General features: G+C 38.8%; 1 protein-coding gene across 1 annotated transcript in view; it reads left to right on the top strand.

Moving 5' to 3' along the window:
- Positions 1-13,567, top strand: part of ptcd2 (pentatricopeptide repeat domain 2) — a 42,417-nt gene that overhangs the window by 1,864 nt on the left and 26,986 nt on the right. Inside the window, exons 3-4 of the mRNA XM_073048330.1 lie at positions 3,264-3,356; positions 8,491-8,620. Coding sequence (XP_072904431.1) covers positions 3,264-3,356; positions 8,491-8,620 — 223 coding nt within the window. The remainder of the gene's footprint in view (positions 1-3,263; positions 3,357-8,490; positions 8,621-13,567) is intronic.

The raw sequence follows: 13,567 nt of genomic DNA, 5'->3' as shown, positions 1-13,567 counted from the left end.
CTCAACAAAGCAGTCCACCAATCTACGTTGGATCTCACCAAAGTAGAGGAGGTTGCATTATAAGCATTGGACGACAGTAAAACCCAACGGCTTCGCAGGTGAAGTTTTGCCTCAGCTGGAAGGTTGGTTTGTGTCCCTGAATAGAGGTGAGGGAGAAAGTGAATGTGTAAGTGTAGTACTTCTGCCGCTTGCAGGGATATGTCCCAAGAGGAAGATTAGTGAGGAAGGACGAATGGACAAAGGGAATCATGGAGAGAGCATTCCCTGTGGAGAGTGAGGGGAAGGTAAAGAGGTGTTTGGTGGTAGGATCTTCTTGTAGATGGCAGATACTGTAGATCAGGGGTGTCAAACTCATTTTAGGTCACGGGCCGTATTGAGCAAAATGCAGCTTCATGCGGGCCGGATCAGTCGGACGCGTGCGAACGCAGCTTTCGTTGCCTCCGTTTTTTCAGCCTGCTCTCATGTGTCTCAGTCTCTGCTATAACTGCAAAGTGTTTCACTTTACAAATTCCGTTTCTTATAAAGAAGACTGCTGAGCAAGACTGCCGAATCAACACTAAAAACCCTGAAAACCTGGTACCTGAATAAACTCAGCATTAGCCATATCATACGCCATAGGCGCTTCGATTACTGGGGCCAGCTTTAATAGTAATTAGATATTATCTCGCGGGCCAAAGATAATTCCACCGCGGGCCTTGAGTTTGACATATATGCTGTAGATAATAATATGTTGGATGCAGAGGCTGATGGGGTGGGCTCAAGAGGAACTCTATCCCTATTAAGATGGTGGGAAGATTGGCTGAGGCTGAGGGCAGATACCTGGGAAATGGAGAGCACTGGAGGGGTGGGGGGAAAGGGTGAAGGCTTCATCAACGTTAGAGGAAGGGAACAGTTCTTTGAAGCTGGACATCTCTGATGTTCAGGAAAGGAAAGCCTCATCCTGAGTACAGATCCGGCAAAGACAAAGGAACTGAGAAATGGAAATGGCCCTTTTACAGGAGATTGGGAGGGGGAAGGAAGAGATAAACTCAAGATAGTTATGAGAGTTGGTAAGTCTAGTAAAGATAGACAGTTTGTCTTGGAGATAAACAATTGAGAAAGGGGGGAGAGAGATATCAGAAATAGACCAAGTGAATTTAAGCACAGGATGGAAGTTGGAGGCAAAGTTAATGAAATTGATGAGTTCAGCATGGGTACATGAAACAGCACCATTGTAGTCATCAATATAGCACAGAAACAGTTGGGGAGCTTTACCAGAGAAGGATTGGAACATGGACCCTACATAGCCAACAAAAAGGCAGGCACATGCAGATGCCCTTGGCAGCACCTTAAGTTTGGAGAAAATGGGAGGAGCCAAAATAGAAATCTTTGCGTGTAAGTACCAGTTCTGCCAGATGGAGGAGGGTGTTGATGGAGTGGAACAGGTCTATTGTTGAGAAAGAAGCAGAGAGCTTAAGGCCTCCTTGATGGGGGTGATAGAAGTGACTAGGGACTGAACATCCATGGTGAAAATGTGGCAGTCATGGCCAGGGAATTTAAAGTTGTTGATATCATGAGTGGCAGAAGTGTCGCAGATGACCAAATGCCGAATACTATCCTTTGCCTCTCTCCTGGCGAGACGCTTGATCCTCCTTAGATGGAGAGATGTTGCCCCGCCCACTCATGCGCAATGGCTTAACGACATTATGGCCTGCTTGGACCTCGAAAAAATTCATTATTCAGTTCTTAATTCGGATCTAAAGTTCCATAAGGTCTGGGGACCTTTTATCGAGTACTTTCATAACCTTCCTCTTGACTAGGGTTTTTTTTCTTTTTTTTCCTCTTCTTTTTGGTCCCTTGCTTTCAGCTCCCTTTTTTTTTCTGGTAGTAGGCATTATTATCCTCTGTTGCTAAGTGTATTCACAGTCTGGGAGTTTGACTGTCCGGACTTATACTCTTTATACTGTGTGGTGGTTGGTCTGGAGTTGTTTTTTTCTTGTGTTGTGGGGCTTGGGGAGGTCACTAAGCTCACTTGTCTTTAATTTAGGTGCTTTTTTGTTAAATTCTCTTCCTTTGTAGCATATTGTTATTTTATGCTTAATCTTGCACTGTATTAATGCTCCTCATTGGGATTTGGGGTTTTTAATTTTGTAAAATGTTTTGAAAAACTAATTAAAATTTTTTTTTAAAAAAGGTGTCGCAGATGTACGGACTGAACCAATGGGTATAAAATGGAGTTGAGGTATGCAGATGTAAGTTCAGTGGGGCAGGAGCAGGCAGAAACGATGAGCCTACTTGGACAGTCAGGTTTATGTATCTTCTAGTTAGAAATAAGCATTGTGGGGTATGGGAACTATGAGATCATTTAAAAAAAGACTGAAGTGATAGGGAGTTCTAGATCTTTGATGAAGGCAATATTATTGCAGAGTGATGTAAAGGAATGCATTTTCATTGCTTAGCGAAGAATGGTGAAATTTAAAAAGCATCTGCTGAATCCAAAGTGTGGAGTGAGCAGTGAAGGAAATGGAAAGTGTTAGAAGATAACTGCTTTGATCTTACTTAAAACTGGAGCAAGTTTTTAATTTGCTCCAACAGTAGATGTCAGATGACGAATCACAAAAATCAAGCTGGTCAAGAGCCAAAATTGGTGAAAAGGACAAAACCAGTGATTGTGATGTGACAAACCATCTAGCGTCACTGCTTGAAGATAGATCGTGCACTGTTGGGGATTTTTCCAGAGCCACCTTTTAAGTGTTATCCTGTGCCCAGCAATGAAAAGGTTAGGAGTATGTTAGATTAATTTCTAAATAAATCAGGTGAAAAGTGTACATGTCATTGACATTCTGCCTCAGGAATAGATGCTGCTGTTGCTCGAAATCTGAAATAAAATGGTAAAGTTTACTAAAGAGCAAGGAAGTACAAGAAGTAAAGAATCAGGAGGTCTAAAAGCAGCAGTCTCCAGCCTACTTAAAAGCATGAATGAGTTCTAAATACAGTAGTTATGAGATGATTGGACAATCCGTATGGAGAATCAGTAATTCAGGGGAAGTTCAATGAAAGAAATGACTAATGGTGAGCAGACCATTTTATTAGTACAAACAAATGTGTTTTAGATTGCAGAATCTAAATCTTTGCATCATCCTTTTGTTTTGAGCCTTATTTATTGATGTATTACCATACATACTGTTTACTCAGATTTATGCAGGCAAGGAATGTCATTGCACTTTGCTGAATTTAATAAGAAACTAATCTGAATCAACTTTTATTTATTTTTGTATCTGCAGCCAGACGATATTTACTGTCAGACAATGTGATACGTTTGCTGGAGTTCCAACAGAAGAAGGTTGCACTTGCAAATCAGTTATATATCAGTAGGGGTAAGTTATATCAATATGTAATTGAAAAGATGTTAAGATTTAAAAGTGGGTAATTTATGATTGAGTAAAGAGTTTGAATATGAGTGCATGAGACCGTTGTGAAAACAACATATTTATTGAGCTACTGATTTATTCTTCAGCTGTTTTAGAACTTAGAAGTTTCCTTAAAGTGATAACTTGCACGAGGTTAGGTGTGTATTGATGGAGTACTTAATGTAGTTCTGTCAGTATTTGACTTTAAGAAGATCTGCATTCTCCTTTTGCTGATCCATCTTTCTGATGGTTTTCCATTCATTACAATTGGCCCCTCCAACAAGCTGTCCAATGAAAGAGTTTACTATTGTTTCCAGCCTGATAGTTCCTTCAGTTTTCCACGTTTGGAAATACTCAATATTTTTTCTTTTCAAATCTTTTTATTATTATTATTATTATTATTATTATTCAAAATACACAGGTACATCGAAGTAACAACACTTACAATGCCTCAAAAAAAATTAATGAAGGGTCTCGGCCCGAAACGTCGACGGTGCTTCTCCCTATAGATGCTGCCTGGCCTGCTGTGTTCCACCAGCATTTTGTGTGTGTTGTTGTTTGAATTTCCAGCAGCTGCAGATTTCCTCGTATTTGCTCATCAGTTTATTAGGTTGTAAATTGATTCTAAGTGCTTTAGAAATTGTCAAAAAGACTTACTGTTTTAATATAGAACATGACCAGAACATATGTGTCAGTGTAGCTGTCTCAGTTTTACATCTACCACAATACTTGTCAACATTGGGAAATATTTAGAAAGTCTCTCTTTTGTCCAATGGTAACGATGTACAATTTAAAATTGAATCAGTGAATGACTAGCACAGACCGAGAAAGAGTTAACCAACTTCAGAATCCGCGTCCAATCCTCCCATATAAAAGTCAAATTGAGTTCTTGCTCCCAATCCTGTTTAATCTTAAGTAAAGGACGCTTATCCTATCGTAGTAATAAATTATAAATTCTTCCAGTAGAACCTTTCATCGAGGGGTTCATATTCATAATAGTATCTAACAAGTCAGCCTCCAATATGTAAGGAAAATTACTTAAATATTTTTGTAAAAAATGTCTAACTTGAAGATATTGTAAAAAATGTGAATATGAAAGAGAATATTTATCGACTAATTGTTCAAAAGACAACAATCTGCCTTTAAATAAGTCCAAAAAAGACTTTACCTTTATTTTTCCAAAGTAAAAAAATTGGATCACTCCAGGAAGGTTTAAAAAAGTAATTGCGTTAAATTATACTACAAAGTTTAAATTTTTTTAAGATTAAAAAAATTGCGGAACTGGAGCCAAATTTGTAAAGAGTGCTTAACCACAGGATATAAATTTAAATTAGCAACTTTAGCTAATTGTATAGTAAGAGCAACTCCTACCACGGCCATAGTGGGGTGTGTCAGGAATGGACAGGAGGAGGAGTATAGGAAACTGATACAGGACTTTGTGATATGGTGCAACTCAAACTACCTGCGTCTCAATATTACCAAGACCAAGGAGATGGTGGTGGACTTTAGGAGATCTAGGCCTCATATGGAGCCAGTGATCATTAATGGAGAATGTGTGGAGCAGGTTAAGACCTACAAGTATCTGGGAGTACAGTTAGACGAGAAGCTAGACTGGACTGCCAACACAGATGCCTTGTGCAGGAAGGCACAGAGTCGACTGTACTTCCTTAGAAGGTTGGCGTCATTCAATGTCTGTAGTGAGATGCTGAAGATGTTCTATAGGTCAGTTGTGGAGAGCGCCCTCTTCTTTGTGGTGGCGTGTTGGGGAGGCAGCATTAAGAAGAGGGACGCCTCACGTCTTAATAAGCTGGTAAGGAAGGCGGGCTCTGTCGTGGGCAAAGTACTGGAGAGTATAACATCGGTAGCTGAGCGAAGGGCGCTGAGTAGGCTACGGTCAATTATGGAAAACCCTGAACATCCTCTACATAGCACCATCCAGAGACAGAGAAGCAGTTTCAGCGACAGGTTGCTATCGATGCAATGCTCCTCAGACAGGATGAAGAGGTCAATACTCCCCAATGCCATTAAGCTTTACAATTCAACCGCCAGGAGTAAGATATGTTAAAGTGCCGGGTTGATTGTATTTAATGTATTTAAGTAAACTACTTAAGAACTTTTAAAAAGCTATTATTAATGCTTTTTGAGAGAGTGATTTAGATGCATATCATATTTTTACTGAGTTAAGTATTGTATGTAATTAGTTTTGCTACAACAAGTGTATGGGACATTGGAAAAAATGTTGAATTTCCCCATGGGGATGAATAAAGTATCTATCTATCTATCTATCTAATAACGAAGTTAAATAAAACAGTTTCATAGCTCTCAGTTCCAGGTCTACCCAGATTGGCCGATCAATCCTATCACCCCAATATAACCAAAAGGACATATATTGCAAATTAACAGCCCAATAATACATTCTTAGATTAGGCAAAGCCAGACCTCCGTCCTTTTTCAACTTTTGTAGATGATTTTTACTGATCCTTGGTCTTTTATTATCCCAATTAAAAGATAGAATAATAGAATCAATCCAATCAAAAAACTTCTTAGCCAAAAAAACAGGAATATTCTGAAATACATATAAAAATTTTGGTAAAATCATCATTTTAACTACATGAATGCAACCAACAAGTGAAAATGTAAGTGGGCTCCATCTAGTAAATGAAAACTTCATAGAGTCCACTAAAGGAGGAAAATTAGCTTTATAAAGATCCTTTTTTTTTGTAATTCTGATACCTAAATATCTAAAAGAATCCATAACTTTTGAAAGGAATATATATATAGAGAGACAAATTCATTTAAAGGAAATAATTCACTTTTACTAAAATTTATTTTATATCCTGGAAAATCTCCAAATTTGACAAATAATTTTAGCAAAGCAGGAATAGATTCTTCAGGCTTAGATATATATACCAATAAATCATCAGCGTAAAGAGAGATCTTGTGCATGGTCCCATTCATAAAAATCCTACAAATATTTCTGGCTTCACGAAGAGCAATAGCAAGGGGTGCTAATATTAAGTTAAATAACAAAGGACTTAATGGACAACCTTGTCTTGTTCCCCGTGATAGCTGAAAAAGGGGAGACCTACAGTTATTGGTGACAACAGTCACAACAGGAGCTTTGTATATCATTTTAATCCATTTATTAAAATTAATACCAAAACCAAATTTTTCTAAAACATTAAATAAATATTTCCATTCGACTCGATCAAATGCTTTTTCAGCATTCAAAGATATAACACATTGTGGAGTTTTAGAAGAGGGCGAATATATAATGGTAAATAATCTCCGAACATTTGAAAAAGAATAACGACCCTTTATAAAGCCTGTTTGATCTTTAAAAATGATTTTACCCAAAATACCGTCCAACTGATTGGCCATTATCTTTGAGAGAATCTTAGTATCAACATTCAGTAATGAAATAGGTCTGTATGAGGCACTATCACTAGGATCTTTATCCTTTTTGAGGATTAAAGAAATAGAAGCTTCATAGAAAGTAGAAGGTAAGTCACTTTTCACAAAAGAATCTTTAAACATCTCCAACATATATGGAGAAAGCAGTTTTCCAAATTTTTTATAAAATTCGACAGGATAGCCATGAAGTCCCGGGGCCTTACCAGATTGCATTGGAAAAAATAGCTTTATGGATTTCGGATTCAGTAATTTGGGCATCAAAAGTTTTTTGATCCTCAGCAGAAATTTTAGGGAAAACAATCTTTCGTAAAAAAACATTCATTTCAGAAGAATCTACTGAGGATTGAGATTTATAAAGTTCAGTATAAAAAATCTTGGAAAATCTTATTGATTTCTTCATATTCCCGAGCCAAGGTACCATCCTTTCTATGAATTTTCAAAATTTGCGTTTTGGCTCTAGCCTATTTTAATTGAAATGCAAGTAATTTATTATTTTAATGTCCAAATATATAAAATTGGCTCTTTAACTTAAGTAGATAACCTTTGATTGGATGAGTTAATTATAGGTTATATTGTGATTGAAGTTCCACCCTTGTTTAAAATAAGTCAACATTAGGGGAAACCGCATAGATATTATCTAAATCTTTAATTTGTTTTGAAATTTTATCTAATTCTGCTTTTGTCTGTTTTTTGAGTTTAGCTGAATAAGAAATAATCTGACCACGTAAAAATGCTTTGAATGTATCCCATATAATTAATTTGGACAATATTCAATATTTTTGGGTCAGGATCTGGCTGTGCACTGACAGCCTCTGAAATTGGATGACAACCTAATAGGTGAAATATAGTTGAGGTACAGAAGGAATGACATCTCCTGTGGGATGTTATCCTGGCAAGAGTTACTTTTGTAATGGAGAGCAAGGAAAGGTCACCTATTCTATGGAGGGACAGAAGGTCAGCAGTGGCCTTTGTATTAGATGGAGTTTACCTCTTTTCCTTGTGCATTGCAGATTGCAGATTTTTATAAGTATTTGAATGATTTATCCCTCTGGAAATGAAATCAGCTTTTCACAAATGATATTTGTTTCTCTCTTAGTCCTCTAACTGGCATTTCAAAGTAATATCTATCAGCTACAGAAATTAAGGGAAAGAAGGTTAAGGTTAGGGGTCTTTCTACATCAAGAATGTATTTTATCAATTGGATTTTTAAAATTAGGCAATTTCATGGGAGAACATTGAAATATAAAGTAGAAAAGTTAGAATAAAAGAATTGCTTGCCATTTAGGAACAGTATATTTATATGCATTATGCTGCTTTGTAGTAAAGGGACTAGAGCGCACATTTTTCTGTATTGTAATCATAACATTTTTTTCATATAGTTAATACCTGGAAATTTAGTAGAATTCTTGAAATCATGAAAGCACATCTCTTGATTTGAACTCAGCTGCACTAATGAAAAGAAAATGTCCAACTGTTTCTGTAGCTTTGTGGAGCCAGTGTCTTGTTGTTTATTTATTTACTTATTTTACCTATTAGTTTCTAAACCTATAGTGGTTGTTTTTTTATGAATATCAGAAATAAACATGAAGAGGCAGGGGAAGACTTACTGCTAAAGGTATTTTGTACTTTGGAAATTTTGTTCATCTTTTACTCACTTGCTTTTCACACAAATGTGTTAATTTTACAGATCAATATTTCAAATCAATTCAGGAAAAATTAAATAAGAATGAACTAATCCTCAAGGATGATTTAAAAATGTTGTTACATTTGTGCCAAATGCCAGCAGATGTAGAACTAGCAAAGGATGTAATTTACAGGTATGTTACTAAAATATTAAACAGAATTTATTGTATAATTGTGAATTACTGCATAAAGAATAATCTCTTTATTCATTACTTCCTCATCAGAACTGAAGATAATGTCTGCTGACAGTTATTTTTGTATTTCAGCTTTCCACTTTTTGGACACTTTCGGGCAATAAAATTCTCCAATGTAAGCTGAGTTTAAAGTAACAACTTTCAGCAGCTCTACCCTGAAACTTTACTATTAAGTGCTAGAAATACTCAGCTAATTTAGCATTTCTGTGGAGAGAGAAACAAGTTTGCATTTCAAATTGATAACATTTCCTCATGAAGTATAGGCTGATACAAGCTGGGTTGTTTGTAAACCTCCAGTTTGTTTCAGCCCATACATATGAAATAAAACTTGGGAGACCAGCAGCATGGATTGGTTGGTAGCTTCAAGATTGCAAGCAACTTCTAACTTGGGAGTTCAGTTTGTGGTGTCATTTCCAACTTGCAAGCTGTACTACCTAAGAACAGTGCACAGGAATGGAACCCTGGTGTAACCCAGGGAAATTCAGAGTGGAATGAACGTGAGTTTGCAGAGGAAGAATGGAGTAGTTCCCAGTAGAGAAAGGGAAGGGCTCTGGACCAAGGAGAACTTAAATGACACACTGTGGTCGTGTTGGTTATAAAAAGGCAGTGAGACAAAACCAGGTATCTCTGAAGGAGGTATAAATGGCATCAGATGATTGAACCCTAAACTTAACAGAAGTGGAGAGGAAAAGCAAACTGACTGTTAGAGAATGTGAAGTTAAAGCTATAATGACTCATCGTCTTGATGTTGTTGAATTCAATGTTGAGTCTTGTGAGCATAAAAAGACAGAGAAATCAGAATGGTAGTGAGATGGAGAAACAAAGCAGAAGGCAACTAGAAGCTCGTGGTCGTCCTTTGGAATGAAGAGATGTGTTCTGCAAGCAATCGTCCATTCTGTGCTTGGATTCTTTAGTGAAAAGGAGACAAAATTGTAAGCACTGAAAGTACTAAAATTGTGCTAAATTAGAAGAAGTACAAGTGCATCCCAGCTGCACCTGGACAGTGTGTTTAAGGCCCTGGATGTGGGAAGGGAAGGTAAAAGAACAGGTGCTGCATCTCCTATGATTCCAGAGAAATTGGTGCACATGCAAGAGTCACAGGGTAGCAACGTTTTTGGAATACTGGAAGAAGAAAAGGTTGATGATGGTAGCATCACACTGGAGCAGTCTAAAATATTGGAGCCTGATCTATTGAATATGGAAGCTGGTGAGTGGAAGATGAAGTTAAGGGCAATCCTTGTTTTAGATTACAGGGAGGCAAGTGAGAACAGAAGTGTGGAAAATGGTAAAACCATGGTTAAGAGCCCTGCACTAATGGTGGAGGCAAAGCCATAGTTAAAGAAAACATTTTATAAGCACTGTTGTGAAAGGAAGTGTGGTCGGACTGATGTGCTATTGTTGATAAAAGTTCGAGAGTAAAATGAACGAAAAGTCATGAAAAATCAGCTCTTTCCTTCCTCGTTACCAGCTGCCGTATTTCCAGTATTACTTGTTTTTATTTTGGATTTCCACATTCCGCTGGGTTTTTTTTTTGGATGAACTGTGGAGTTAAAGTAGAAATTGTTTAACATTTGAACAAGTCCTGCTAGGGTAAGGGCAGTGAAGATGGAAACGATTGTCAGGGCGACAGGTAGGCAATAGGTAGGCGATTCTGTGGACACAGAAAGGAAACACAGGATGGTAGTTTGCCTCTCAGTGCCAGGTTCCAAGATGTTTTTGGACGTCCACAATATCCTGAGAAGGGAAGGTGGTACATATTGGTAACAGTGACATAGGAAGAAAAAGGGAGGAGGTCCTGAAAAAAGAGTATGGGGAGTTAGGAAGGAAGCTGAGTAGCAGGACCTCAAGGGTAGTAATCTTGGGATTGCTGCCTGTGCCACGTGACAGTGAGGATAAGAATAGAATGAGGTGGCAGATAAATGTGTGGCTGAAGAATTGGAGCAGGGGGCAGGGTTTCAGATTTCTGAATAATTGGACTTCTGGGGCAGGTGGGACCTGTACAAAAGGGATGGGTTGCACTTGAATCCGAGGGGGTCCGCTGTTCTTTTGGGTAGATTTACTAGAGCTGTTGGGAGTGATATAAACTATGTAATATGGCAGGAGAATAGAAACCAGTATGGTAGGGCTGAGGATGAGCCAGCAGGTTTACAAGTAGATGATGGGTATAAAATGAATGTAAGGGAGGACAGGCCAATGATTGGTTGTAAATGCAGACAGAGTAAAGGGTTAAATTGTACCACAGAGCCAAAATTCAAAAGGGTGAAAAATGCAGGACTGAAGGTACTGTATAATGCACGTTGCATTCGGAATAATATGGACGAACTCATGGCACAATTAGAGATTAGTTGGTTTGACATTGTGGGCATCACTGAATCGTGGCTGAAAGAAGGCCATAGTTGGGAACTTAACATCAAAGGATATGCTTTGTATTGAAAGGATGGGCAGGAAGGCATAGGCAGTGGTGTGGCTCTGTTGTAAGAGATGGAATTACCTCTTTAGAAAGGTGACATAGGGTCAGAGAATGTTGAATCTTTGTGGGTGGAGTTAAGAAATTGCAAGGGTGAAATATCCTTCATCGGAATTGTATATAGCCCTCTGAATAGTAGCCAAGATGCGGGTTTGAGATATGCAAGGGGATTGGGAAAGTCAGGTTGGTGTTGGATTGCAAGGGAGGGAATTTGTTGAATGCATACGAGATGGCTTTTTAGAGCAGCTTTTGCTTGAGCCTACTCGGGGAAAGGCTATTTTAGATTGGGTGTTGTGTAATTACCCTGATCTTATTAGGGAAGCTTAACGTAAAAGAGCCCTTAGGAGGCAGTAATCATAATATGATTGAATTCATACTGCAATTTGATAGGGAGAAGCACAAGTCACATGTATCAGTATTGCAGTGGAATAAAGGGAGTTATAGAGGCATGAGAGAGGAGCTTGCCCAGGTGGATTGGAGGGGATGCTGATGGGGATGACAGCAGAGCAGAGATGGCTGAGGTTTCTGCGAATAGTAAACAAGGTGCAGGATAGATATGTCCCACAGAAGAAGTTGTTCTCAAATGGCAGGGGTAGGCAACTGTGGCTGACAAAGAAAGTTAAGGACTACATAACAGCCAAGGAAAGGGTATATAACGTAGCAAAAGTAAGTAGTTGGAACTTTGGGAAGCTTTTAAAATCCAACAAAAGGCAACTAAAAGAGCTATAAGAAGAGAAAAGATGAAATATGAGGGCAGACTAGCCAACAATATAAAGCAGGATACCAAAACATTTTTTAATTATATAAAGAGTATAAGGGAGGTGAGAGTTGATATTGGACCGCTGGAAAATGATGCTGGTGGGGTAGTAATGGGGGATCAAAGAAATGAAAGATGAACGTATTGAGTACTTGCATCTGTCTTCACTGTGGAAGACATTAGCAGTGTGCCAGAGGTCCTTGAGTGTCAGAGAGCCGGAGTGAGTGCCATTGCTAGGCAGACTCTAAGGTCTTAAGGTTCCAAAGTCACTTGGGCAAGATGGACTACATCCCAGAGTTCTGAGACAGGTTGCTGAAGAGATAATGGATGTATTGCTCGTGATCTTTCAAGAATCACTTGATTCTGGGCATGGTCCCAGAGTACTGGAAGATTGCAAATGTCAGTCCATCCTTTAAGAAGGGAGGAAGACAAAAGAAAGGAAATTAAAGAGCAGTTTGCCTAACCTCAGTGGTTGGGAAGGTGTTGGAGTCTATTATTAAGGATGAGGTTTCGGGGTACTTGGAGACTAATGATATAATAAGTCAAAGTCAGCATGGCTTCTGAAGAGGGAAATCTTGCCTGACAAATCCGTTAGAGCTCTTTGAGGAAGTAACAAGCAGGGTGGACAAGAGAGGCAGTGGGGGTCATTTACTTGGATTTTCAGAAGGTGTTTGATAAGGTGCCGCACATGAGGCTGCTTAACAAGATAAAATCCTGTGGCATTGCAGGAAAGATAGTGGCATGGATAGTGGAATGGCTGATAGGCAGGAGGCAATGAGGGGGAATAAAAGGGGACTTTTATGGTTGGCTGCCAGTGACTGGTGGTGTTCCTCAGGGGTCAGTATTGGGACTGCTGCTTTTCACAGCTAATCAATGATTTAGATAATTGAATTGATGACTTTGTAGCAAAGTTTGCAAATGATATTAAGATAGGTGGAGGGGCAAGTAGTGCTGAGGAAGCAATGCGATTGCAGCAGAACTTAGACAAATTGGAAGAATGGGCAAAAACGTGACAGATGGAATACAGTGTTGGAAAATGTATGATAATGCATTTTGGTAAAAGGAACAATAGCGTGGACTATTATCTAAATGGCGAGAAAGTTCAAACATCGGAGGTGCAGAGGGACTTGGGAGTCCTTGTGCAAGACACCCAGAAAGTTAATTTACAGGCTGAGTATGTGGTAAAGAAGGCAAATGTAATGTTGGCATTTATTTCAAGGGGAATAGAATATAAAAACGAGATAAGGCTGAGCATTTATAAGACACAAGTCAGGCTGCACTTGGAGTATTGTCAACAGCTTGGGGCCTCATATATCAAAAAAGATGTGTTGTCATTGGAGAGAGTCCAGAGGAGGTTCAGAAGGATGATTCTGTGAATAAAGGGGTTAACATATGCGGAGTGTTTAGCAGCTTTGGGCCTGTACTCACTGGAATTTAGAAGAATGCAGGGGGATCTCATTGAGACCTTCCAAATGTTGAAAGGACTAGATAGAGTTGATCCGGAGAGGATGTTTCCTATGGTTGGGGTTTCCAGAACTAGAGGACAAAACCTCAAAATTGAGGGGTAACCCTTTAGAACAGAAGTAAGGAGGAATTTTTTTAGCCAGAGAGTAGTAAATCTGTGCAGTGCTCTGCCACAGACTGTGGTGAAGGGCAGGTCAGT

Source organism: Hemitrygon akajei, chromosome 6 (genome assembly GCF_048418815.1).
Source record: "Hemitrygon akajei chromosome 6, sHemAka1.3, whole genome shotgun sequence".
Classification (NCBI taxonomy): Eukaryota; Metazoa; Chordata; class Chondrichthyes; order Myliobatiformes; family Dasyatidae; genus Hemitrygon; species Hemitrygon akajei.
This window is presented reverse-complemented; position numbering and strand designations above follow the sequence as displayed.